Below are 26,122 nucleotides of genomic sequence, written 5' to 3'. Positions count from 1 at the left end.
GGCAATACCAATGTATTACAACACAGAACAGTTCGTCATCACACAAACACCAATGTTGTTGTACAATTACATGATCAAACACTACGCATCCATTGGAGTGATAAATGAGGGCATGTTTGTGTAGTGAGCGTACGTGTTTTTATGTATGAGTGTATGAGTGTATGTTTCTATTTGTATGTTGGGTGTCAAAAAAGTCAGAAAGTTTGTCGATACGCTAATTTAACTGGTTTGCTGCACAAGAATTAAAAGGAAAATACAGTGAATTATTTTTTATTTTCGTTCACATTTAAATTGAATCTCATTCACGGCATACACAATAAAATAAACATGGTAAGTGAATCGATGGTAAAATATTGTATTGGATATTTCTTTTTATTCAACATCCTGTTTGCTAACATTTTTTTCTTTCTAGATTCGCTTTATTTTGATACAAAATCGTGCGGGCAAAACACGATTGGCCAAATGGTACATGAATTTTGATGACGATGAAAAACAAAAATTGATTGAAGAAGTGCACGCTGTTGTCACCGTTCGTGATGCAAAACACACGAATTTTGTTGAGGTAAGCATAAAACAATCGAATGGATAAATTCTCTCTCTCTATTTTTTTAAAATGCTATTTGGATTTTGAGTCATTATTTTTTTCGGAGAAAATCAACACAATACACATAATAGGGCTGATGCCATTTATCCGATACACAACAATTTTGACAATTTCCAATTATTTCAAATTCAATTCAATTACATTCAATTGATTTTTATGGCCTTTTTCCTCTAATTTTTCATAAGAATAAAGAATATTATCGAGTCCATTCTCTAATATAATATCATTTCTTTTTATTTATTCATTTATTTGTTGTGATCATATCTATTGCAGTTCCGTAACTTCAAAATCGTGTATCGACGTTATGCTGGACTGTACTTTTGCATATGTGTTGATGTAAACGATAATAATCTGTGTTACCTAGAAGCCATCCACAATTTTGTCGAGGTGCTCAACGAATATTTCCACAATGTTTGTGAATTGGATCTCGTGTTCAACTTTTACAAAGTGTACACCGTTGTCGATGAGATGTTCTTAGCCGGAGAAATTCGCGAAACATCACAAACAAAAGTATTAAAACAGCTGCTCACGCTCAACTCGCTAGAGTAAAAAAAAAATTATGAAACTAACACTATCTACCTATATATATAAATATATAATATATTCATTTGATGTATAAGGAAGAATTCATTTGCAAAATTTGCATAAAATCCGCACATAAGTTAAATAGATGAATTTATCTCAAAATGAAAAAAAAAATATATATAATAATAATATGGAATGTTCAATATTCGCTAAACAAGTAAAGTATGTAGATGAAAACTGTTTCCCGCATATCTAAATGCGAATAAAATGCTCTTGGTTCTATTTTTTTTTAAGTTTGAACAAAAAAAAAATGATAAAATTTATCCGAACTCTCAATGTAAAGCTTTGTTATCAACAAATATCATGTAGAGAATGTGGGCGGTTTTCCCTCCCAAGTTCAAGCAATGATCGGAGATTTTCGACTGAAAATGAATTAAACACACTAAGATATGTAAAAAAAGTAAAATGTTTATCAGTCAAATATACAATTTTTGGTTTGCATTTTTTCGGTTGAATTTTTTCTTCAACGTTTTCGTTTATTTTATTCTTTGTATTCCCTATTTTACTGTATACAGTAATCATTATGCGATTTGCAATAAAAAAAATCGAACGATAAATTATTTAAAGTCGTGTAATGCACATCAAACATTTACAAAGGAAAAATATGCTTTGTTTCGACAATGAAGAAAACAAACTTGTACATGAACTAATAAAATGTGCATTTAAATTGAATTGGTTTTGTGATTTTCTTCTTTGCATTTTCCATTAATCAACTGGAGCAATTATTTTTCTCGCATTTTTCTAAATCATTTACTATACGATTTGATGAAAATTTATTTGATTCTTTCGATGCATCATTTGTTGTCAGAATTTCTAGTGTTTTTTGCCATTGTGTTTCGATTACATTATGTAAACGTTCGGCTATATCACTCCTATCAAACGAATAAGAAAAAGAGAAAAGAAAAATTAAATGAAAATAAAAAAAATTATTGAAACTAATTATTCTTTTAAAATGTGTCATTTTTTCAGAAAATTCTTTTTTTTTTTAACCTTTTAGCTCGATAAACGCTTAGCTCTTGTTCCAATTGTGCTATAATTTTTGTAGCATTGCCCAGACGAATTTTACACAGTTCCATCTCTTCGCGGTGTTTTTCTTCCAATAATAAAAACTCCTGTTCGTTTCTACAACACATATATGATAAATAGTACAAAATGTATGGGATATTGCGGTTATAGACGTTATTGCATACTTTTGTGTTATTAGTTCAATTTGTTTGAGCGCTTTTTCTGCTATGACCCGTTCATTTTGTTTGGTTTCCCTTCGAATTGATTTTTCCATTGAATCGAATTGTTTTTGGTATTCATCGACTTTTGCACGTACCAAGTCGTCCAATTGTGTCTGGTAAAAAACTTTTAATGCTGCCCGCTGTGATTCCATTTCTTCAAGAAATTTGGACTATTCACAAGTCAAATAGATTGAATTTAGTTAAATTCCGTTCGCAAATTCACATAATATGGACTTACTTCTTTGGTTTGAAGATTTGTATTGTTTTCTCTTAGATCTGCTACTTTTTGTTCTAGCTGCTCCAATCTACAGTTAAAGTTTGAAATGAATCAATGCACTCACGCAAAAAAATCATATTGAAAGCCACAACAATGCCCTCCTCCATTCATACAGGGTGTCTTATATACCAGGGAGTGTGGCTTTAAATTTGGTTTTTTTTTTGGAGGAGTCTGTTTGAAATCCTTAATTAGACTAACCATGGTAGGAATTACTAACCTCCCCTCCCAAAAGAAAACTGAACTACGACCCATTTGTATGATAGATCCTGTATTTCAGAAGATAACTTACTTTATAGCTTGATCATCAATCAATTGTTGTGATCGTGCCTGTTCTGCTTCATGCTTGGCTGTTTGAGTGATATAATCATTTTTCAGCTTTGATATTTCATCAATTAAAATTGATTCGCTTTGTTTTGAATTTGATAATCTTATTTCCATTTCATTCATTTGATCTCGATGAATATCTCTCACTTCATTTGTTGATCTAAAATCAAACAGAAAAACATACGAATTAAAAAAAAATACTAAAAAAAATCGAATTTATGACATTTACTTGAGTATTGTGCTAATCTTTCGATCGAGTTCCAAATTTTGCTGCTTTAAATGATCGACTTTGGTTTTTAAATCACCATTTTCAGTGGTTAGCTGTTCCTTCTCTCGATGATAACGCAATTCCATCTCGGAAATTTGTTTCTCCAATTCGCTTATATTGGCTATTAAACTGCATAAATAGGCGATAAATGGAACAATCATTAGTTTTAATCAAAAAATTTTTTTTAAAGAACAATAACTTTCAGACTTTAAAGAGAAACATCTATCTACCTTGAGTTTGTATCATGAAGTTTGGCGAGCGTATCATTTTTAGCTTGATCAATTTTAATAACGTCGGTAAATTTATTTTGATATTGATTCAATTGTGATTGCAGTAAAGAAATATTGCGTTCGCATTGTCTGCGTCTCAGTTTTTCTTCTTCAAATTCGGTGGACTGATGTGTTGTACTTCGAAAGTCAAGATTATTGTTCCAAACATTGGTTAAACTGATAAGATCGTCATGTTGTCTTGGTTCATCCACACCAAATTTCCAATCGGACATCTTTTTACTACTTAAATCTCCAATCCTTTCTTTACCATAGTCTCGATGTACATGTGAATAATTTAATTTTCGAAGTGGTGAACTTGATCGTCGATTTGGCGGTCGACACAAATCAGCATCAACATATTCATTCGATCCAATGCAATTTATTCGTTCGAATGATCGATGCAAATGTGACATATTTATGGTTGGATCTGGTTCAGTGTATGGACGATATTTCAACTGTGATGGTGACATAAACAAATCTTTACTTTGCGATAATAAACAATTGTTTGATTGATTTGTTGTTTTTTCATTGTGCCTTGGTGACACCGTTGATTTAACAGTTCGTTGCTCTAAATTTGTACGAAACATATCGTAGCTGGTTGATTCATTTAGATGTGTTTCCGTTAAAAAGAAATTCGGTGGAATTAATAGCAAAATATCAGTATCGTCCGAATCACTCATTACAAATTAAACCATACAAAGAAAGAATTGAATTTAAAACATGTTTGTTTTTCCAATAAAGAGAGAAAAAAATAGAGACTGGAAGTTGAAATAAATTAAATTTAAAAACAAAAAATCAAAACAATATTTGGTTGGAAACGAAATTTCAAATAAAAACATGCATATAAACAAAGTGACAAATGAAGCATAAATTTATTTTCAGTGTAATGACATCTGCCTTAGCAACGCCATATGGAATAGCATTAAACGCACTCATACACATTCAGCGAACTCATACATTCGTTCAGCGCTCATTTTGACAGTTTTAAAGCCATTTCCATTGGTCCGTGCATTGTGACTATAAACACATTAGATTTTATTATCGAGTGAAAAATATCCCAAATTTATTGTGTTTTTTTTTGTTTGCGGAGAATTTTCATCGAATTCCAAATCGCATTTCGAGTGTATTGTGCATGCTTAAATTCATTTAATTGAAAACATTTTTGTTGTTGTTGATTTCACTGGACAAGTATAATTACCGCAAATAACAATGTCGGCTGATGTTAGAGATATTTTAGAATTGGAACGACCAAATACACCGGAATTAACAAAAGAAGTACTATGGAACAAGCAAAAAAGATCAATCAACGATTTGTACGTTGTTTTATTGTTATATCAAGATTTTGATCGAATTTAATTAAAATTTCATTTTGTTACATTTTCACAGTACTCGTACAAAATCGGTTAAACGACCGGAAGGAATGCATCGTGAAGTGTATGCTTTGCTATATAACGATAATAAAGATGCACCACCGCTTATGCAAACCGACACCGGATCAGGATACAAGCAGGTTAAAGCAAGATTGGGCATGAAAAATGTTCGCAAATGGGCATGGACACCGTTCAAAAATCCGGCACGTACAGACAACGCTATTTTCCATCACTGGCGTCGTATTGCCGATAACCAAAATCTACCGACAACTGAATATCCATTCGCAAAATTTAATAAAAAACTTAACATCCTATCCTATACGAATAACGAGTATAACACACACCTGCGAACAAACCAATCGAAATGGTCGAAGGCACAAACGGATCACTTGTTTGATTTGGCACGTCGGTTTGATTTGAGATTTCTTATTATGGCCGATCGTTGGGATCGAGCCAATTTTGGGACCAAAACTGTTGAAGACTTGAAAGAACGATATTATGAAGTTGTTGGTGTTTTAACTAAGGCAAGTTTGAAACTATACTGTTTTGTTAAATATCTGCAACACTTTAGGGATATTTTAACGTAATTTTTGCGTTTCGATACACTAGGTCAAAGGGTCACAAGGAAATAATAGCGAAAAGAAACCATTCGCCTTTGATTCGGAACACGAACGAAAACGTAAAGAACAAATGAAGAAATTATTTGATCGCACACAGAAGGACATAGAAGAAGAGCAAATGCTATTGAATGAACTGAAGAAAATTGAAGCACGAAAGAAAGAGCGCGATCGTAAAACACAAGATCTACAAAAGTTAATTTCACAGGCAGATCAACAGGGTGAAGCACCACAAACACCAACCAGTTCTCGTAAACAAGACAAAAAAGTTAACAAGAAAAAGATGCCGAATCAAGTTCGACCGTCACGTGTTGATTTCGTTGTTAGTGTAAGTAGTGAATATATTTTGCGCGTTTTTTTTTTTTCATTTGTACTTTGTGTTATTTAACTGAATCACTTACGTTATTCCATTAAAATTGCAGGCTGTTGAAAGTGCCGGAATAAAATTCAATGATTTGAGAGGCACTGGTGTATCGCCACGTTCAATGAAAATGAAGTTACCGGCTAGCGTTGGACAAAAGAAAGCCAAAGCCTTGGAACAAACCTTGGCCGAATTCAAAGTAGATCCAGCACCACCACCAACTGAAGAAATTTGCGTTGCATTCAATGAGCTACGATCCGATTTGGTACTGCTAAGTGAATTACGATCAGCATTGACTACTTGTACGTGTGAATTGGAAAGCCTCAAGTTGCAATACGAAACAGCATGTCCAGGAAAAACACTCAACATCCCGGCTGTACTAGCGGTGCCGCCAACTAGTGACGACGCCACTACATTATCAACTGGAATGGATACGAGAAGTTCATCAAGTTTTGCTAGAGCAATTCGTCATTAAAATAATATATTTCGTATAAATTTTCATTCATCTCTTCTCTTTTTCATGTATTTTAATCCCGTAGAATAAAAGTCATCTATTGAATGCAACACAAAAAATAATGGATTTTATTGGTGGTATTTTAAATCGCGTAATTTTCACATTTCGGCAAAATTTTTTTATTTTCATTTCATCTCAAACCAAATTATTAAAGAAAATATAATTTTTAACGACGTCTGCAACCAATGTGTATATTGTTGTTACCTCCAACCGAAACACGTGCGGGACGGGCTCCAAGAGAGGGCTCTTCACTAGATGATTCTGGAGTCATTTCAGCTATAGAAGAAACAATTAAATTCATAAATATTAATTTATGTTGAATTCAGTTGAATTATTGATGGATTCTAAGGGAGGAAAAATGATACTTACTTTCAATAAACTCTTGATTAGTGCATGTAGCGTCAATTAATGTATGTACCATGTCAAGTATAAATTTTAAATGTGCCTTATCTTTGATATGCTTCGGCTCGTCTACAGGTTCACCTATTTTGATTTTATCAGGCACCTCTGAAAAAATATTACAATAAATTAAAAAAACCATTATTACTACAATTGAAATCTACATTGTGGAATTTGTTTGCTGGCTCCTCAACGATTATATTTTGCAGCATCGAGCAGTCAGCAAAAACACATGCATATACACCGTATAATTTCCGAAAAAAGAGTCTAAAATGGTTTAAACAAATAACACTCACCTTTAAAAAATGTGTCGTAGGTTTCGCAAGATATTTCCAAACCTTTTTTGAGCACGGAAAACACAAAATTCGCGGTCTTGATAGCAGATGGAAATTTTTTGTTTCCGTTCATGTCTTTAAACTTTTCAGACATGTCAGCTTGCACTGCGCAGATAATCAAAAAGACAATGAACAATTTCATGTTGAATACTTGTCACTAAGCTAACTAAAGATAATTTATGCAACAATTCTTTTGAACTATATATCATAATTAAACTTTCTTGTGCAGTTAGTTGTGCTTTTATATAATTTTTGTGCTGAAGTTGCACTCATTATTATTTATATGAAAACGCATGAATTTCATATGAAATGAAGATATGGGTTTCCTATTTACAAAAACCGTAAAATAAAAAAATAAAACATACCATTAGCCATGAACAATACATGGTCATTTAGTGGCACATCAAAAATTTGTAAATATTTTGGTTTATTTTCATCCAACTCATATTTTGTGCATCGTTTAAGGTACTTTTCGCGTTCAGCTACGTTCATAAAACTGAACAAATGATGTTTTGAACTTGAATATGTCTCAAATTTAATACACTTAATGATTTTATGATCATTTGAATAACAATTTGTTGCATTTAGAGAATGAATGAATGCAACTTCATTCGATAATGAAGTATTCAGGTTTTTCAAACATATTTGGAACGAATGTAGGCATTCACAATGTTGAATATCGTCATATTCGGTTTTTGAATTCAGTTCCATATGTTTATATGCATTACATTTGTATGAAGAACGACAACAAAGATCGATATGATGTTTTTCATTTAATGGTGTGACCCGCCTTGGACTAAAAAATGTTGCTTCTAATGATTTTTTCAAAGAATACTCTGATGGTGATAGAACTGAAGCACAATAATGGGTATCTAAAAAATAGAAAAACTTGCAATAAATGATTCTTCATTTTTCTGAATCCAATTCAAATTCATACCACTAAGATGTTGGGATAGAAAAGCGTTCACAAATTTCTCATATTTTAACAAATATGTGCTTTCAGATTGAATATTTTTGAATAAAAATGCAGAAAATAAAAGAAAATTTAGAATATATGCCATAATTTTGAAAAAACTCTTTCCCACACATTCACTTGAGAGAAAAAAACGAAACTCAACAAAGAATCAATGAATTGTGTTCGAAGACCAATCATAATATACAATAAACATCTATTGAAGTTCCAAAAGATTCAAACTCATTTTCAAATCTATTTTTTACCTGTACATGTTTTTATTTTAGAAACGAAAAAAAGAAAGAATACGAAAGGTAGTAGAATAAGTGCAATAGTGCATACATACACACTCTATGTGTGTGAATATAATGTATGAATCAAATTCATAGAAATCTCTATCTTTTCCAATTTTATGGTATTCATATTTTTTCATAAAGTGGTTCTCTCACTCGGTATAATTCTCTCCGTTGTATTTCACGTCTCTCACATTGGTCTCCGTATTTGGAACTTCCCCTCAATATATCCATGTATGTGTGTGTGCTATCCATGTAGGTATTATGGCCATACGGTATTGCTAACGCGTTCCTTTGTAAAACGTTTTCATTCCTTGTGTACATATTATTATTAGTTTGTGATTGTCATGAGATATAGGCAAAAACGTATGAGCAAAAACGACCAATACAATTCACGAAAAGAATTGAAGTAAAACATATACACATTGACAAAACTATTGAATAAATGGTCTTAATCGTGAGCGCTAATTGGGCACTAACTTTTGACATCATTTTCCCGTTTGTTTCTGATCGATTTGGTAAATTTGAATTTTTAGCTCACAGCCCTTTGGGGGATAAATTTACAAAATTGTCACAGACTGAAGCACTAGAGCTAAAAATCGTTCAGAAAATTAGTGCCCAATTAGTGCCACTCCGTAGCGGTGAAATTAGAATTAGTGCTCCCTACGCAGGCTCAAAATCGAAATTTCTTTTTAGGGGTTGAAATGAAAAAATGGAAAATAAAAGAATTTGTTATAACTTAGGGAATTTTCGACAAAACTATGGTCTTAGTCGCGGGCACTAGTTGGGCACTAATTTTCTGCATCATTTGTTCAATCATTTTTGATCGATTTGGTTAGTTAATTTTTTTAACCCCAAATAAAATAAATTGCTGTAACTTGGGTAGGAAAAATCGAAAGTGCTGACCAAAGGTACCAATCGTAAGCACTGCATTTTTCAATCCCTAAAAAATTTGATACCCGAAAACCCACCCCCTTAATTTTCAGGAGCACTAATTTTCTGGAAAGGTTACAAAAAATTCTGTCGTAGATGTCTCCCTGGTGAAATACCACCGATTTTATTAACGCTTAATTTTTTTTATTAGAATTTCGGAATCACGATTTAACCCTCTAGTGCATAGCCCTGCCTTTAGGCAGGGTGTATAAATCATTGTCTAAAATACATAATAAAAAACAAATGATTCTATTTATGAATTAAAATATATTCAGAAGGGTTCAGGCTATCATTTGCCAGTCATTTGACAAGTGAAAATAAAGCGGTTGTTTAATTATACACACAAAAAAATTATCTCCCTCTTCGTTTATAGCAATTTTATAGCAGTTTAAACAATGTTTTCGATTGTTCTCCAATTTTGTCAATAGCATTTTTTGAGTAAAATAGTTCTCATGCCGAAAAAGATTAATGCATTTAATAAAAACAGTTTGGGGTTACTATTTGATATGATTGATGTTAGATTCATTTGAACGGTGCTGCTATAAGCAATTTGAAACTTTGACATTTGTACATTTTGACAATTGATTCAATTTGACAGCTGAAGCAATAAATAGTTTTTATTAGGAAATTCTTTTGTTTTCTTATTCTATTTCTCTTAATCAAAACATAATAATCAATCAGTAATGTTATTAAAAAATATTGTCAGAAGTTACGTTTTGAACAACCAAAAATGCATAAGACCAGTAATTTCAGTATATCTGCAAGTGAAGCACATGGTCCATCAACAACAACGCACCGCAACATCTGATTCGATAGCTGATTTGGTCATTGAAAACCTTTCTCGTAAATTATGTTGCTCCGAAGATATTGCTGCCAAGATTTATAATGATTTCCCAACGTTACGGCAAATAAATGCAATTAAAACAGATACACTGGAAGTTCTTCGTTCAAATCTGTCGGCGAAGTCAATATTCGAGAATCCATCACTCCTCACAACAGATATCGGTTCGTGTTTGTATTGAATAATATCTATAGAAATTATTATAATCAATTACAATTTCAGAATCACTAGAAAAGAAGATAAATATGTTGAAATCAATGCAGCCGAAGAATCTTGATGATTTTGCACCGTTGATAACACTCAGTGAAATTAAATTTAAGAAACTTGTTGGCGGATTATTGAAGGATAAATATAAACCTGAATTTCATGGACACACAAATCGTATTTATTACTTAAGCGAACGTCTTCAGGTTAATTATTCCCCGAAAATATGTTAAATTCGATATTTTACAACGAATATTTAATCAACAATTGCAGGTTGAACCACAAGTGATTGCAAGATCCATTGCCAATGGTAAATGTTTCCGATTACTTATCGATTATTTTAAATTTTATTCTTTTCTTTGCCCTTAGGTAAATGTGATATAACATATACAACATTTCGAAATTTTGAAAAAAAATTAAGAATATTGATGGACTATGGCGCGAACCCCATGGAATTGGCGAGCAGTGTGTATGTTTTTACTTATGATGCTGAAATGTTGCTGCGTCGTTCTGAATGTGTATTATCTACTGAAAAGCCGCTGAAAATGTGGCATTTTACATTATCACAAAATAATTTCGATGAGTATGTTAACAGATATATGCTCGAATATGAAATGAATGTTAGTCTTCTACTGGGGTTTTATTCAAATGCAACACCACCAACATCTTATAAAAATTGGGATTTTTTCAGACACTGTTTCTCATAGGAATATAATATATGTCAGGAGGAGAGCTATGAGAAACTGAAGGAGAAAAAGTCTCCGATTTACTGCTTTGAGAAACAGTTGCTGATTTAGTTTTTGTATGACGGTGTTACATTTCTTCATTCAAACCTCGGAAGAAATATCACATTCATTCTCGGACAATCTTGTACTGGCATTTAGCCAAAGTGGAAAGGTTCAGAAAATTTGTGCCCAAAATTAAAGTTGAAATTCATTGCTTTGGTCTTTTTACATACAGATTAATTGAAAAATACAAATTGGAAAGAGCCGGAAAAGGGTCCGCCTTATCTGCCGAAATGATGCTACAAATAAGGAAACTTACCACAGAAAAAAAAACAATTGTTGATTCGTTGATGTCATTATTAGGTGGTAACCATTTTGAATCGTCGCAGCTATATTATAGTCATGTATATGACTTAAATGAACTAGTTGTGGCAGAAGAAAATGTCAACCATTTATTGGAAATGAAAATCGACCAAGTGACAATGAGGAAAAATGGATTTTTGCTCACTATGCCCATTGGTATGGATTGAATTTTATTTTGTGATATGAAATGTTGGTGCTATTTAAATTTCAAATGTTTTTTTAGATGAAATTAAGGAGAAAATAAAGATCGTGCAACAAATGAAACCAAATAATATTGCAGACTTCATTCCTTTGCTAATTGCCGACGCAATTGTATTGGAAAATTATAAGCGTGACCTCATTAAATTACAAGCCATCGGAAATGATCATCCGATTTATTATTTTAGCTCAAAACTAGAGATACCAGTCACTGAGGTTGCCGCCGGTTTTGCTGCAAGAAGTAAAGTCTTCTTAAAAATCTTGCCAAATACTCTCAAACCAAAGTTAAATGTTCTTTTGAAACATGGCGTAGATCGTACAACGATTTTATCAAATTCAACGGTCTTCAAAGCATATAGCGTTGAAAAAATTGTGCACAAAATCAAAAGTCTTAAAAAAACCGGCATCGATAAAATATCGGCGTCAATGATTCACCAATTAAATTCATCTCAATTTGATTTGTATGACACGTTTATGATAAAAGAAAAGGAATATATTTTTTTTAAAACCAAATTCGAAATATCCATTTACAGGCAAATAGAAAGAAATCTTGAAGAGAAGAAAGCGCTTGATGGATTTGAAGATAGCATGGACTATCTTTCAAACCGGTTAGGTTGGAGTAAAGTTGATCTTGAAGACGCTATGCTAAAGTATCCAAAATTAAAACAATATTCCGCTTTAAAGGTAAATGACTTAATGGAAACGGGTCGTATCGTATAAGGATTTCTTTTTATTTTATTTGTTTTTTTTTTTTTTTTATTGCAGATCAAAACTCATTTGGATTTTTGGCAGAATGAAGTTGGCCTTACAGCGAAGGAAATTACACATTCATTATATGTGATAAACAAAAAATTGGATGAAATGAAATTACGATTACATGAAATGAAAATAAATGGCGCACCCCTTAAATTAGGAATGATTACTGGAAGTGAAACCAACTATTTAAATTATATTCGAAGCTTTTGTGCAACAGAGGAAGATTTTTCAATAATTGAAGCACGTATTAAACAAAAAAAATGATGCCATAAATATGATGATTGGAAATAATTGAATTTTCATAAATCGATATTCTTATAAGTGTGTATAGGTAAACAAATGTGTAATGTATATAAAATTATATAAATATAAGAAAAAGGAAGGAAAAAATAATATTTTTATTATGAAATAAACCTTTGCACATTTTTTTAGTCTACATTTGCTTACATCGAAGAGTAATCTTTGAACTAAAAGATCATTCAGTTTGGTTTCTACTTGAGGACTGGAGTTTTTATAAAAGCCGCTTTATCCTGAGCCAAGTCAGGAGCCGCCGGTGATATAGCTTTTCTAAATGATAACAGTGGCTATTTACAAAATTACTCCAGAATCTGTTTGAATCCACGGTCCATTCTCGTCTTTTGACAATAAAATGCAAAATACACGCAAAATTACGGTCAAAATACGGTTATTTAGTTCGTTCAGATAGATATATGAACCGGCTAGAATATTCGTGACCTCAAGAAATTTGCTAAGGTAAAAGACATTTTTAAGACAGGTTTTATTTTGACAAATTTCTTGAGGTCACGAATATTCTAGCCGGTTCATACATATATCAACAATAAAATATGATAATATTACAAATATGTAAAATAATCGAAATTGTAGAGAAAACGAAATGTTGAGAATGATTCGGCATGAACGTCGTTATAATCCACCTGATTCAACAATGAAATGCAGCTGAGTAAACTGACTAAACTCACTTTTCATGTAATTGTCCATGAGAAATCTAAATATGGAAATACTTTTAATTTTAAAATGCATAACACTTGGGTAGTTTTTCGTTGAATTTCTTTGGAAACGGATTACATTTTTGCCAAAATGAACCTTAAAGGAGCTCATAGTTTTTTTGTCTTATATTTTCAACGACCCAAAGTTCATGGATTTGCTTATTTTGGTTTTCGGCAGTTAATGTTTCTAGAAAAGTATATGTCATTTTTTCAAATAATAAATGAATTTTATTGAACAACTTTGGTTCTTCAAAAAATGTTTTTCTTTTATTAAAATAATAGGATATTCTGGTTTACATTTTTGACCGCCGCATATTCAGCAACAATTAAACTGAGTTTTAGATTTCTTGATCGAAACCAAACGCGAAGCACCGTTTTAACAATTGAACGCGACCACTATTTCTGGAATATCACTTTGTCCAGTTTGACAATTTGTCCGGTAAGAAATCGAATTGACAGTGATTTATTTGAACAATATTGCAAGGAAAATGATATTGGCGGCAGAAGAGTAGAATTTTTTGCGTTCATGGAATCGCTGGCAAATGCATCTTATGAATCATTCGACTTGATACAGCACAACAACAGTATTGATGTAAATTATTCGATATTTTTAGAGCCAATCAAATTTTTTCACATTCATTCTTCTATTCTGGCTGTTATTTTAGAGTTTGAATATCGATCCGGAAGATTATATGATGTTAATTTATAACTTGACACAAAATCACGTACTTAAAGGAGATGGCGATTATCAGATACAAGCATACCGAGACTCTGATTATATTAGAATTGAACAAGTTTTAACCGAAAAGGGCATTTGTTATACAACGAACAATTATACGATTGGATTCAAGGACGATGTTATAGTAAGTCTAATTTATGTACTATATCTAATAGATGTACTTAACGAATATGTCTGTACGAAATAATGAACATTGTTAAGCATAAATTCTACGCAAACAGTTCTAATTTACTGACAAAAAAGGTCAGGGAAACAGTTGCCGATCAAATACTTCAAGGGTATCTTTATTCTATTTTTTATGAATGATTGGCAATACGAAAGCATACTTTTAACATAAATTCTGAAAAAAAACGCAACATGAATTGTCATGTTTTCAATAAAAAGTACGCTTTTGCATTCCCGCATTTAATCTCAAGTATTAAAAATTAATAGAAGTACCAAAATCGCCCAACGTCATTGTCGATTCAATTCTGAATCGAATCTCACACACTACACGATATACACCGAACAATTGTGCGTACAAGAATGTCGCTTGGAATTGGTTTATAGTTTATGCGGATGCATTCCACACTTCTATCCCAACCGATGTAATTAGTTTGAAATCAATTGACATAGACGTAGATTTGGTGACGATAAAATGATTGTTTTTAGTATTAAATCCAAAGCCGGTTTGTTCGTGGAAAATACTGCAAGAATATGAAGCACCAAAAAGTGAAATGTTATCAACTGCGAACAACTGGGCATGGAACAAGAATTCCATGCTATTGCTTACAAAATTGTGTCGACTCCATTATTGGCATCACGAATATTGGCCGTGGTACTGATCAACATGCATTACTCAGATCAAATGGTGGAAGTGTGTCTATGATTGAATATCCAACACTTCGTTATAAACGGAAGGTTCTGTTTTCGACGATAAATTTGTTTAGTAATTTCATGGGTCATATCTCTCATATCATAATGGAATACATTCAAATCAATAGTTTTTTTACTCAGTATCTATTGGTTGCACTGCGTCATTTTTCACTGGATTCTGTGTGCTTGGCATCATTGAGATTGTACACTTTTTTACAATACGTCTATTTTGGCATGTATTCGGCAGAAAAATTTGACTACAGTTGAGCAAGAGAACAGCAATGCCGACTAGATGAAAAAAGGTAATATTTTTTATTTCAAAATTGTCGAATATTGTCATTTATTTGTTGCAATTATTTATGATTCACATCAATTGTATAGTAAATAATTTAATCTTTTGAAGTGCTGATAAGGTATTCTTTTAAACAGGTTGGCAATTAATTACACTACAATGAAACCGATTTATTGATTTTTTTCTCTTTTTTTATTTGATGATAGAGATGATTAAAAGGAACAGTTTAATAATATTTGCTAAAGTTTACTTTTAATTGTCTTATAACAAAAACTATAGGCTTGATTTGCATAATTGTGGGCATAAGGTGTGGCTGCAGCAATTACAGAGTTTTTACTATTGACCACATATTTGCCAGCGTCAATTGCTTTATTTGCGATCGTAGTTCTATAGGGTTTGGCAGTGTTATATACTTGAGTTCCAATGGTTTTTGCATAGGGTGCTATTGCAGCACCAATCAATGCGCCTGTACCACCGAACAATACAGTGCCTGCACCAGTTGCGCCCATGGATTGACCTATGGAAAAGAGACTACCCGCTGCCACATTTCCAATTCCGGATTGCCAAGTGGCCGCATACGATAACGGCGCAACACCGTTTCCCGTGAATCCAATTGCTGGAAGTATCATTGTTCCAATAGCACAGCCAACAATCGCGCATCCACCAACAATGGCAACCGTTTTATAAGTTTCCGGATTATTGTATTCCTTCAATTTTTCCATGTCTTTAAAGTGAGTTTTAAAAATGCATACAAATAAAAATGAAAACGTAAAAAATATGTTTTTAAAAATAATATAACTGTTGGAATAATTTTTCAAAACTTTTAAAATTCATTTTTGTTAGACAGTGACATTTTTCTACTGTTTTCGATAATTAGATTATTTGAAAATAATAAAATTGCTTACTTTATCTAATTACAAAGACGAGAATGTACTACTTTTACACGCAACCAAAAATAGATAAATCAATATGATGAAATACAATAATAGCGATCGTATGACAAAACCATCTGAGGACGTTAATGCTAAAAAATATCAAACTTTACGAATATGACAATGGTTTGCATCCGGCAACACCAAATGTTGCCAATTCTCTATAATTAAGGAGCTACCTACGTATTGCGACATCTGTTGGAATGGCGTTAAATTAATTATTCCGTACGTTGGTATTTAAAAGTTGAATTATCATTCAAACATTGGATTATTTTTGGTGACGTTCAGCATTTTCGTTTAAAGAATATTTTGCGAAATGTATCAAAATACAAAAGAGGTGATTTTTTTTATTCATATTCATTTATTAATTTGACAATTTAAATCTGCGATACATACTGAACAGTACAGCGGACAGCTGTGATTGATTTTGTTGTTAATTTAATAAAAAAAAACTTAAACGTACTATCATTTTAGTTTAAAATCTTTGTTGGAAATTCGATTGAGATTGTTGTTGCTGATTGCTGTACATTTGAGGATGAGGCTAAAAACATTGAAAGAAAAAAAATATTGGTTAGGAAAAATAGTCTCGATTTTGATGATTTATAATTAAATTTACTTGTTGTGTATGTTGTTGATGCTGTATTCGCATTCTCTTAGCCGGATTGTCATGATGTGTGTTCATCATTTGTTGTGGATGATGGTGAGGAACATGCTGCTGTGAAATATAAAATTGATACATTTAGTAAAATAAAATCTTTATATATGCATCAACAATGGTGTTAATAAATACATACCATTTGATGTTGGACGAGTTGATTTGGTTGATGTGAACCATGCGTTTGGTGTTGTTGATGTTGTTGGTGTTGCTGTTGCTGCTGTTGCTGTTGTTGTTGTTGCTGTTGTTGCATTTGTTGTTGTATTTGCTGTTGAATCATGTGTTGTTGTTGCTGTTGTTGCTGGATTATCAAAAAATTATTAGTGACAATAACGTTTTAATCTAAATAAAAAATGTGAGATATTGCTTTAAATAGTATTACCGTTGTTTGTTGTGGTTGTTGTACATTGGTCTGTTGTTGAACAGTCGATTGGTTATGCTGTTGCTGGTGTGTTTGATGATTTTGTTGGTTTTGCCTTTTATCCGACTTATTATCTTCTTGGTCGTCTTCGGTTAAGAACTCTCGTTTTGGATATGGTATCGCACATCCAACAAAAACGTCACTGGTCGGCAGTGGATCTTCATGGAAATATGGATCTTGCATGGCCTGTTCTGAGGTGATACGCTTATTTGGATCCATTAACAGCAGTCTTTGCAACAAATGGAATGATTTGCTATCCGGCTTAATTTTGTGTCGCTCCATGTATTTCACCAGTGAGCATTGTGCATAACTTTTAAAGAAAAAAAAAAAACAAAACGAAAAATTTAATTTCTATCGAACCGATAATGTGAATATAGGATATTTACTTGTTACGCTTGAAGTCTTTTGTAAGAGTATGATGTTCGGGCATTTTACGAATATCTTCCCAGTCTTTGTCTTGTGGAAATCCCATTACATTGAATATCCGGTCTAGTTGATCATGATGGTATGGATTACTTGTTTTGATGTCCTCTTGACGACAATGGAAAATCGGCTCGGATGTTAGAAGCTCAGCAAAAATACATCCAATTGCCCATATGTCAATTGCTTTGGTGTAATGACGTGCGCCCAACAAAAGTTCCGGTGCACGATACCAAAAGGTTACTACAACTGGATCCAAATCGGCCAATGGCTTCAGTGGTGCATTAAACAAACGTGCAAATCCCATATCGGCAATCTTAACACGTCCTCTTTCGGCACCTTCTCCCATCACAAGAATATTGGCCGGTTTCTATGTCAAAGAAAAAAAATATACGACATCAACTAATTACTTAACGACATAAAATTGTATGTGACTTACCAAATCTCTGTGAAGTACCCAATTGCTGTGAAGATAGTGAATCCCGTCGAGAATTTGAAATAATAAACTCTTAACCATAGCTCTTGGAACGATAACCGGTTTTTTGTTCGCCTTCGCTGCTCGATGAAATTTTATTATGTGCCATAAATCATGTTCGGCATAGTCAAATAACAGCCATACTTTTCGATCGGTGTGTGACAAAAATACACGAATCAAATTGATCACATTCGGATGCTTCAGTTCACGTAGCAACTGTTAAAACAAAAACACAAAACTTTTTTTTAGTAAAATACTCTGTTTATAAGCACGCCGACATTGAATGTATACACTTACCGCAATTTCACGACACGCTGACATAGAGAGTCCAGTCCCTTCAATCTGTTTCAACGCATAGTCCTTTTTATCATTTTCTTCTCTGAGATGTGCTTTGTATACATGTCCATATGTACCGCGACCAACTTTACATCCTTCGAACTCAAACAAATCCTCCACCTTTGTGCGTTCTGCCTGAGTTCGCATTTTAAAATCATAGTCCATCATAATTGGCGTCATTTTCATTAGTTCTAAAAACTTTTTCACGTTCTCACTTCCAAAATTGTTTCGACAATTATAAAATTTTCTAAATGAAAAACACCGCAAAAATAAACATTAAATTCATTTGGTATTCGATAATAATAATGTATTAAGCTACTGATGTACACAACCGCAAACACCAACTACAAAATTGAAACTAAATTCAGAATACGAGGTTTTCACTTTTGTCGCATCCAACTTTGAATAATTAACTCATGAACTAAGGCGAATTTATTTAAATAAATACTTTACCAGCAATTAGGAAAAATGGAAAAATGCATTCGCATTATTCCACACAATAATTATAAATGAAAGCTACATCAACACAAACTGACAGCTCGTGCTAATGACCGAGTCGGTTTGACATTATAAATAAGAGGTAAGAATTATGTCGGTAATGTAGCACGTATAAAAAAAACTGGTCTAACTGTCGGTATACACTTGTGTTGGTAAAATACTGTAAGGTGATAATATGAGTGAACAGCACGGTATTCAAAAGATGTAATCGACAAAAGCAATCCATGTTGCTATTTTTTTCATTTCTCACTCTCTGTTCATAAATGTCGGCATTTGCCGATGCCTGTTTGTATGCTTCTTAAATATTAATTTAAAGGATATAACCAATTTTTTAAATTAAAAATGCACTTTACTCACATCATTAATGTAAATGATTACAATACATATATAATGGAATTCATTTTTTTGGTTGATGTACTTACATGCGCTTAAATAATAGATCAACCCTGATTGTAGATAAAGTGGTTAAATTATTATGATCACATCACATAGTAAAATTTAATTTATTTTTTATCTATTTGCATTCCATTCGTATTCGGCTTCTGAAAGAAATAACAAAAGAAAATCGCATTTAAAAAAAAATGTCATTTCAACGAACGTTAACAACAAAAAACGTATTTGTTTACAAACTTCAATTCATATGTCAATCCAAAACATATGATCTCCGTAGTATGTGTTACTTTGAATGTATATTTGGCGGTTTTCGAAATTAAAACTTTCTTTATTTTTCCTATTTCTGTGCCCTTTTTTTGTAATTTCTTGTATCAGAAGCATAATTATAGAAATGAACTTTGATAATGCCAATGGTCTTGATGTTGAAATGTTTTTCATATTGTATGCTTTTTCTTAATGTCATTTTCGGAATCATTTTCTAATCAATTTGAAAGCTTCGCTTACGTCGATACTTTAGAAAGTATTACTTTGATTTGGTACATAGTTTAATTGAATTCAAAAGATTATTATCATTATGTAAATGATGAAAAATTTAAATCAAATTATTTGGAAGAAATGTACTGAAAAAAGTCTATATTTACAGTCGCCAATTGAAAATACGTTACATCACGTTCGCAGAACATGGAATGGCGACACTCGATTCTACATAACAAAAAGCAAAATACTATCAAAAAGATGCAACGGACAAAAAATCACCTTTATTTATAAATAATGGCACATTGTTGACATATAGCCGAAACATAAAAGATTGCAAGCAATAAAGTTAAAACCGTTCTCGCCAATAGAGAAAATGTGAAATATACAAAGATTAACTAAAAACGAAAAAATAGTTCTTTGTGGAACGTGAGAGCACCAATCAAAAATTGAAACAAATTTCTAACATTAAAACGTTCGACACGTTCTTCATTTCGTTTCCAGAAAATTATCACACATTCGCACACATTCAATATCATTTGTTATTATTGAATCTATTTCTGAAATTTGAACGAACGTCCGAAATTTTATTTTTGCAAACAATGACGAATGATAAAATGTCCGTACATGTGCACGTTCAATAACAAATGACGTATACTTCGAAATGGATACTGTTCTTCTATAAAAGACATGTCGAGATTTGAACATTATCAGAACGTGAACAGTTGTTAACCGACTCAGATCACAATGAAATTCACAATTATCTTTTTGATAAGTGCCATGTCCATAGGTAACTTATTTCAGGTGTATGTATTTCAAAAAATAAATGTTAAAAAAATTATTTTCCAGCTATCGCTATGGGCAACGCAGCCAAACCACCACTTGAATTCGGTCTCGGTACCACGCATCCAGCAAATGTTTGGGTCGAATGCCAAATATTCGACATATCAGGCGGTGGAGATGGGGACGAGGATGACAGGGTTGAATCGATCCAGGTTTATTCCAAAGAAGACAATCTTATTCCAACTGAAGATATAATGCTCGGTCATCGACCAAACAAACATCCAGGTGGACAACCAGCAAAATTTCAAAAAGGTACACATTTTATACAAAATATTTTCAGTTGACAGATAGAGAATGCAGAAGAAATGTTCATTGTTAAATGTATTAATGTTTGTTTGTTTATTTTAATTTTTTTCAGGTGATGAAATTTATTGCAACATGGACGTTTCAGTTCCCGGAAATTTTTTGGAATTCACTGACAGAGTTTGGCGTTATCCAAAATTCGAACCAGTCAAAACTGAGCACGCCCATCTTCGACGCACCAACCCATTGGATAGAAAAAGAGGTTAAATTTCAACGGCTAAGAAAACGACGAAATAATATTGAACTTCAACGGCTATTTCAGTAATTTTGTTTATAAAATAGTTTTAGATGTAGAAAATTTGTGACAATATGTGTATAAAGAGTGTCGATCCAGAGAAATGCATAGAAGCAACGAATGATGTAATCAGAGTTGAATCGTTTCGGTGATAAAAATAGCTCTTATTTTTCTCTAGATAATACTGCAACATGAAGTTTTTTTTTTCACATTCACATAGTTTATTTGTTGTACTTCAAAATAAAACAAATAAACTATTCAAAAAAACTTTTAAGTTGCAGTATTGTTTGGAGAAAAATAAAAGCTTTTTTTCCGCTTCAACAGTTCAATTGGAAAGTGCGCGCACTTTCAATTTTGTTGCATGCACCCGATTTCATATAAATTTTGAGAGTCGCACTTTAAAAATGTATGCTTATACACCAGACATTATATTGAGATATTTTCAGCCAGATGAATCAGCTCAGACAGATATCGTCAGGCACTGAAATGGAGTGAAAACAATAAAAGTGATTGTTATAATGTATGAAAGTTCAACATCAGCCTGATTCATCTGGCTGAAAATATCTTAATATAATGTCTGTTATAAACCATCAACATTTATATGGACTCCATAATATGGAGTCGAGTGCACGCAACTAAATTGAAAGTGCGACCTCTTGTGAAGTGTATTTGCCAACTCTGGACGCCACGATAATTTCGTGCACAACGAATATTAGTAAATAAAGTCGAGAATTTCGATGCAAAAATAAAAAAAATCTATTTTCATTTGATCGTTACATTGTTCTTCCACTGAATTTTAAATGATTTTCTCAAGTGCAGCTTTAAATTTGTTTCGATGATTAGGTATCAAAAACCATATCATTCCCCTGAGATGCTCTCGATCATCGTTGAATATCTCAAATAAAGCCTCGCCAAAAGATTCAAAATCTTTATCAGTTTTATATTTAGCAAATCGTTTTTCGAATTCCTCATATTTATCTGGACCCCATTTTTCTTGCAACTGAAATAAAAATAAGCAAGTGTCAAAATGAATGCGAGCAAATATCAATAATAATGCTGAAGACTCACATGTGAATTAAAATGGCTCTCGAATACTTCTTTTTTCGGATCTTCTTTTGAGCTGCTATCCGAATCAGATGAAATGGTTTTTTTGCTAAATGTTGCATTTTTGAGTCGTTTTGGTTTAATCTGTATTTCATCATCTTCACTGCTACTGCCACTACTTGGTCTAATGATTCGACTCTGAAATAGTTTGAAATAGTCAATAAAGCTATATAATTGTAAGAACGGTTTACTAACCGTCGATGGTTTCGGCGATGTGTGAGAGAAACTCTTAGTTTTCTTTTGTTTTTTCCGTTTTTTTGGTCGCAAATCCTGTAATTTAAAATATTTTTCACAGTTTAAAACAATTCAAAGATGAAGCAAATGAACAATTTAACCTCAGAAGATTCTGAATATTGATCATCTATAGAATCGTCATTGATAAAATCATCCGAAACTTCGTCGTCATATTCTGGAACGTTTTGTGCAAACGTAAATCTATCGATGTATGTCTTGAAAGTCTGTTGATCAGTTGTTACATCATCATTGACATTTTCCAAACGAGGCTTTGGCTTCGACTTTGGTAACTAAAAACATCAGAAATGTTTTGTGATAAGAAAAATCACAATGATAAAATATAAAAAAGGCGAATAAAAATAACAAATACCGTTCTATCGCATTCCGCAAAGAAAACTTGCATTTCATTGAGCATGTTTCGAAATCCAAACGGTGTTTCTCGTGTTTGTGGTAAAAGGCTTTTAACCCAAAAAGATATATCTTTGTTTAAATGATAATCGTAAAAACGTTCATCACAGAATAAAATGGCACCATAGTCATCTTTGTGCCGAATAACTCTTCCGATAGCTTGATTGACGGCTCGAATTGCTTCTAAAACTTCCCATTTGGAACTTGAACCTCTTTCTTTTCCTTCTAAATACTGCAACTTGAGAGAAAGCTTTGGATCTTTAAAACTGAAAGGTATGCCAACTATAAGGCAGCATCGACCATAGGTATCAGCAAAATCCACACCCTCGCTCACTTTTCCCCTGAGGACAGCCATAAAAATTGCACCATTATTATTCTCAATATTGACGTTATATATTTGCTTTTGCCGTTCAAACTCCATTTTATCTTTACATTCCACACAAATTGGCTTTTGTGCTTCCATTTTCGACCAAATGTTATCATTTAGTTTCCAAAAGTTCACACAATTATCCATTGCAGGATACGACGCAAAAAAGATAAGTAATCCGCCTGGAACCTCCTTTGAAATTTTTATGATTGAATTACCAAGAGACCTGAGATATTTTGGATTGCGCCTGGAAATTGATCAAAAGTGAGGATACACTAAAATTTAATTGTTCCAGCCATGATCTGAAGGACCCAGTTTTTAGCTTATTCTTACCGATTACGATAAATGGAATTGAATGAAGTGTTCTCGTCTAAACCAGAATCAATAATTCGTACAAATACTTGTGAGTCTTTGATAATATGTTCATTTGTTAACAAAAGCGGATCTTTAATATCCATTTCATCTACTAGAGGCTCTAATGGAGCCAATGTTCCGCTTGTCAAAATAAGGCAACGAATTCCCTGCTCAAACAAATATTTCATTCTGGAAAGTGTATATAAAAAGATAATTAAACACACGTACACACACAAATTAGGTGAATGAAAAATACCAACCCGAATGCTGGACTAAAACACCAAAAGTTCAATATTTTCGAACCAACAGTCTCGCATTTTTCATCTTCATCGATTTGTACAATGTAACTTTGTTTAACTTTGTCTATGAGATCGTCGGCAGAGCTTGAAAAGGCAACTCGTAAAAATTCCAACACTTTTTCTAAACCTTTACCACGACGTCCTTCAAACAATGATCGTCCTTCGTCGTTCAATACTCCAATTAGCTTGTCGATAAAATTCATGTGCAAATGACAGTTTTTAATTGTTATCTGAAATGTTGGTGTTCGTTTAATTTAAATCTGAAAATGATTTGAACTTTGATTCTTACCTCAGCCTTTTCCAACAATGAAAATACAAAACCACCATCTTGCATTCCAATTTGAACATTACTAATGTCTGTTTCCCAAGTTTCTAGAGACCATTGCAGTTTTTGAATATCATTCAATGTAAATTTTTCCCTTTCGAGTGCTTCTGGCAGACCTGAAAGCCTAATCATCTAAAAACAAATCAACAATTCATTTTAAAATCAATTTTTAACGTTAAAATCGTTATAAATCTTACCTGCTTCAAATCACTGATTGCCGTACAAATATCTGATGATTTAATCAATGTACAAGCACTGTCTTCACACATTTTTTCCACGTTGTGTGCTTCATCCAAAATAACGATCGAGTCACTCAAATCGATTTGTGTAGCATTTCGAATTTTCGGATCTAGCAGATAATTGTATGGCATAAATACAATTTCGGCTGTTTGAATCCGTTTTCTCGATGCATAATACGAGCAGCAATTGAATTTTTCTCCAATCCGACCAAGGTCTTCAATATCAAGAATGGGTTTTTCGAATTCCGGCTCATTTTCACAATGTTTGAGATTGACATAGTATTCGCATTGATCGTGTTTTTTCAGACTGCGGCATTTATGTGTTTTTTCCGCATTCGATTTGTCCTTCAATGATGGATTATTGCAAAGATAATCACGGGATGCAATAACGGCCGTTTTTACATCAGCGTAGTCGCATTTCTTAAGTTCTTTCATTGCTGAAATTACAAAAAATAATACATATTGTTATTATTTCATTGAATAAGCACGATCAATGAATTAATTGATTCAAAATTACCTTGCGATATTTGTGAGTGAGTTCTGGATGCGTAAATGACTTTCGGTATTTTTTCCAGTGGCATGCCTTCATCGGAACGATTTGTACCATCAATCGGCTGTTCAGATTCACATGCCGCATCCGATACGTTTTTCTTTTGATTTTCTTTGTTTCTTTCTTCTTGGACGCTATTTTCTACATTATATGACCTCCATTTCTCAAGTTTTTCTTTTTGATGAGAAATCCAACCCAATGTGCTACATAACAAACAGAGCGTCTTTCCGGTACCTGAAATTTAAAGGATATGATAATATGATCGTTGGTTGAACCTTTAGAGTTGACATACCCGTCGGTGATTCTAAAATCGCATGCCTTTTTTCCTCCAAACTTTGAATCACATTACTCATGTATTTACGCTGAACACCATAAGGTTCAAACGGAAATTTTACCGCAATACCATTTATGTCTACTATCACCATTTTTTTAAATTGATTTTATCTATTTTTCAAAAAATCTTTTACTTTATCTAATAAAACTAATTTAAATTAAGCTATGTAAATATAATTTTCTTTTTCATTCTTCACTAATCTAATTGATGTAAAAAAAAATTCTTTGCACATTATTCTATGAAAACTAAAAGTGTTTGTAAACAAAAAACATGAAGATGATTAAAAACAATGAAGCTGTCTACGGCATAGACGCATGCTTTATACGCTCACTGTCAATGTCACGATCGCAGTATTTCATAATATGTTGTAATATCTTCTTCACCCGTGGGAAAAACAAGTGAACATCAATTGACACTTGCCTTAACAGAAAATTGCTTGTTTCGATGTTTTTTATAAACTGGTATTATATTGCAAGCACAAACATTTTATAATATAAAAATCCGCATTTTTATATAACATACGAATTAATAAGCTAAAGAGTAAATAAAACACATTTCCGGAGTTGAATGTGTAATTTTCGAATGGCTTTATTTTGATAAGGTGTATTTATGATAC

At 32.6% G+C, this 26,122-nt stretch overlaps 10 protein-coding genes across 11 annotated transcripts; 5 read left to right on the top strand and 5 right to left on the bottom strand.

Moving 5' to 3' along the window:
• Nucleotides 1–160: 160 nt before the first annotated feature.
• LOC116352670 (AP-2 complex subunit sigma) lies at nucleotides 161–1,861 on the top strand. The gene is made up of 3 exons (XM_031785417.1): nucleotides 161–330; nucleotides 413–562; nucleotides 878–1,861. The coding sequence occupies exons 1-3, from the start codon at nucleotides 328–330 to the stop codon at nucleotides 1,151–1,153; spliced, it is 429 nt and encodes a 142-aa protein (XP_031641277.1). The 5' UTR covers nucleotides 161–327; the 3' UTR covers nucleotides 1,154–1,861.
• LOC116352669 (myosin-13) lies at nucleotides 1,656–4,335 on the bottom strand. Its single transcript, XM_031785415.1, has 7 exons — nucleotides 3,515–4,335; nucleotides 3,246–3,413; nucleotides 2,982–3,176; nucleotides 2,654–2,720; nucleotides 2,380–2,585; nucleotides 2,180–2,311; nucleotides 1,656–2,061 (listed from the first exon to the last, which is right to left on the bottom strand). Exons 1-7 carry the CDS (start codon nucleotides 4,231–4,233, stop codon nucleotides 1,899–1,901), a joined length of 1,650 nt encoding a protein of 549 aa, XP_031641275.1. The 5' UTR covers nucleotides 4,234–4,335; the 3' UTR covers nucleotides 1,656–1,898.
• A 213-nt stretch (nucleotides 4,336–4,548) lies between these two features.
• Nucleotides 4,549–6,477, top strand: LOC116336599 (DNA methyltransferase 1-associated protein 1). The gene is made up of 4 exons (XM_031760547.1): nucleotides 4,549–4,866; nucleotides 4,940–5,447; nucleotides 5,533–5,868; nucleotides 5,963–6,477. The coding sequence occupies exons 1-4, from the start codon at nucleotides 4,763–4,765 to the stop codon at nucleotides 6,374–6,376; spliced, it is 1,362 nt and encodes a 453-aa protein (XP_031616407.1). The 5' UTR covers nucleotides 4,549–4,762; the 3' UTR covers nucleotides 6,377–6,477.
• On the bottom strand, nucleotides 6,456–8,354 carry LOC116336600. The gene is made up of 5 exons (XM_031760548.1): nucleotides 8,087–8,354; nucleotides 7,515–8,021; nucleotides 7,111–7,254; nucleotides 6,785–6,922; nucleotides 6,456–6,691 (listed from the first exon to the last, which is right to left on the bottom strand). The coding sequence occupies exons 1-5, from the start codon at nucleotides 8,208–8,210 to the stop codon at nucleotides 6,582–6,584; spliced, it is 1,023 nt and encodes a 340-aa protein (XP_031616408.1). The 5' UTR covers nucleotides 8,211–8,354; the 3' UTR covers nucleotides 6,456–6,581.
• A 1,564-nt stretch (nucleotides 8,355–9,918) lies between these two features.
• On the top strand, nucleotides 9,919–12,792 carry LOC116352346. Its single transcript, XM_031784868.1, has 8 exons — nucleotides 9,919–10,332; nucleotides 10,391–10,578; nucleotides 10,646–10,682; nucleotides 10,742–10,955; nucleotides 11,333–11,616; nucleotides 11,684–12,119; nucleotides 12,192–12,342; nucleotides 12,424–12,792. Exons 1-8 carry the CDS (start codon nucleotides 10,011–10,013, stop codon nucleotides 12,676–12,678), a joined length of 1,887 nt encoding a protein of 628 aa, XP_031640728.1. The 5' UTR covers nucleotides 9,919–10,010; the 3' UTR covers nucleotides 12,679–12,792.
• A 697-nt stretch (nucleotides 12,793–13,489) lies between these two features.
• On the top strand, nucleotides 13,490–15,272 carry LOC116336800. The gene is made up of 7 exons (XM_031760941.1): nucleotides 13,490–13,616; nucleotides 13,704–14,013; nucleotides 14,087–14,336; nucleotides 14,577–14,747; nucleotides 14,812–14,848; nucleotides 14,913–15,088; nucleotides 15,157–15,272. Exons 1-7 carry the CDS (start codon nucleotides 13,513–13,515, stop codon nucleotides 15,270–15,272), a joined length of 1,164 nt encoding a protein of 387 aa, XP_031616801.1. The 5' UTR covers nucleotides 13,490–13,512.
• Nucleotides 15,273–15,323: 51 nt separating this feature from the next.
• On the bottom strand, nucleotides 15,324–16,331 carry LOC116352517. Its single transcript, XM_031785170.1, has 2 exons — nucleotides 16,213–16,331; nucleotides 15,324–16,031 (listed from the first exon to the last, which is right to left on the bottom strand). The coding sequence occupies exon 2, from the start codon at nucleotides 16,027–16,029 to the stop codon at nucleotides 15,547–15,549; it is 483 nt and encodes a 160-aa protein (XP_031641030.1). The 5' UTR covers nucleotides 16,030–16,031; nucleotides 16,213–16,331; the 3' UTR covers nucleotides 15,324–15,546.
• Nucleotides 16,332–16,598: 267 nt separating this feature from the next.
• Nucleotides 16,599–19,110, bottom strand: LOC116352398 (cyclin-dependent kinase 8). 2 transcript variants are annotated; one of them, XM_031784959.1, is made up of 8 exons: nucleotides 19,000–19,110; nucleotides 18,508–18,793; nucleotides 18,175–18,426; nucleotides 17,702–18,105; nucleotides 17,277–17,625; nucleotides 17,034–17,195; nucleotides 16,856–16,951; nucleotides 16,599–16,780 (listed from the first exon to the last, which is right to left on the bottom strand). In XM_031784959.1, the coding sequence occupies exons 2-8, from the start codon at nucleotides 18,730–18,732 to the stop codon at nucleotides 16,715–16,717; spliced, it is 1,554 nt and encodes a 517-aa protein (XP_031640819.1). In that variant the 5' UTR covers nucleotides 18,733–18,793; nucleotides 19,000–19,110; the 3' UTR covers nucleotides 16,599–16,714. The 2 variants fall into 2 exon arrangements, with proteins under 2 accessions (XP_031640819.1, XP_031640818.1); XM_031784958.1 differs by having other exon boundaries at nucleotides 16,602–16,780; nucleotides 16,856–16,954.
• Nucleotides 19,111–20,576: 1,466 nt separating this feature from the next.
• Nucleotides 20,577–22,057, top strand: LOC116352399. The gene is made up of 3 exons (XM_031784960.1): nucleotides 20,577–20,701; nucleotides 20,761–21,006; nucleotides 21,113–22,057. Exons 1-3 carry the CDS (start codon nucleotides 20,659–20,661, stop codon nucleotides 21,262–21,264), a joined length of 441 nt encoding a protein of 146 aa, XP_031640820.1. The 5' UTR covers nucleotides 20,577–20,658; the 3' UTR covers nucleotides 21,265–22,057.
• On the bottom strand, nucleotides 22,031–25,690 carry LOC116352397 (regulator of telomere elongation helicase 1 homolog). Its single transcript, XM_031784957.1, has 11 exons — nucleotides 25,465–25,690; nucleotides 25,140–25,406; nucleotides 24,581–25,059; nucleotides 24,348–24,515; nucleotides 24,020–24,288; nucleotides 23,739–23,948; nucleotides 23,001–23,652; nucleotides 22,732–22,920; nucleotides 22,592–22,666; nucleotides 22,361–22,534; nucleotides 22,031–22,292 (listed from the first exon to the last, which is right to left on the bottom strand). The coding sequence occupies exons 1-11, from the start codon at nucleotides 25,595–25,597 to the stop codon at nucleotides 22,089–22,091; spliced, it is 2,820 nt and encodes a 939-aa protein (XP_031640817.1). The 5' UTR covers nucleotides 25,598–25,690; the 3' UTR covers nucleotides 22,031–22,088.
• Nucleotides 25,691–26,122: the final 432 nt, after the last annotated feature.

This window comes from Contarinia nasturtii, unplaced genomic scaffold (assembly GCF_009176525.2).
Source record: "Contarinia nasturtii isolate CC-2019 unplaced genomic scaffold, AAFC_CNas_1.1 Cnas_scaffold_187, whole genome shotgun sequence".
Lineage (NCBI taxonomy): Eukaryota > Metazoa > Arthropoda > Insecta > Diptera > Cecidomyiidae > Contarinia > Contarinia nasturtii.
Note: the sequence above shows the minus strand (reverse complement) of the source record. Positions and strands in the feature narration are given on the sequence as shown.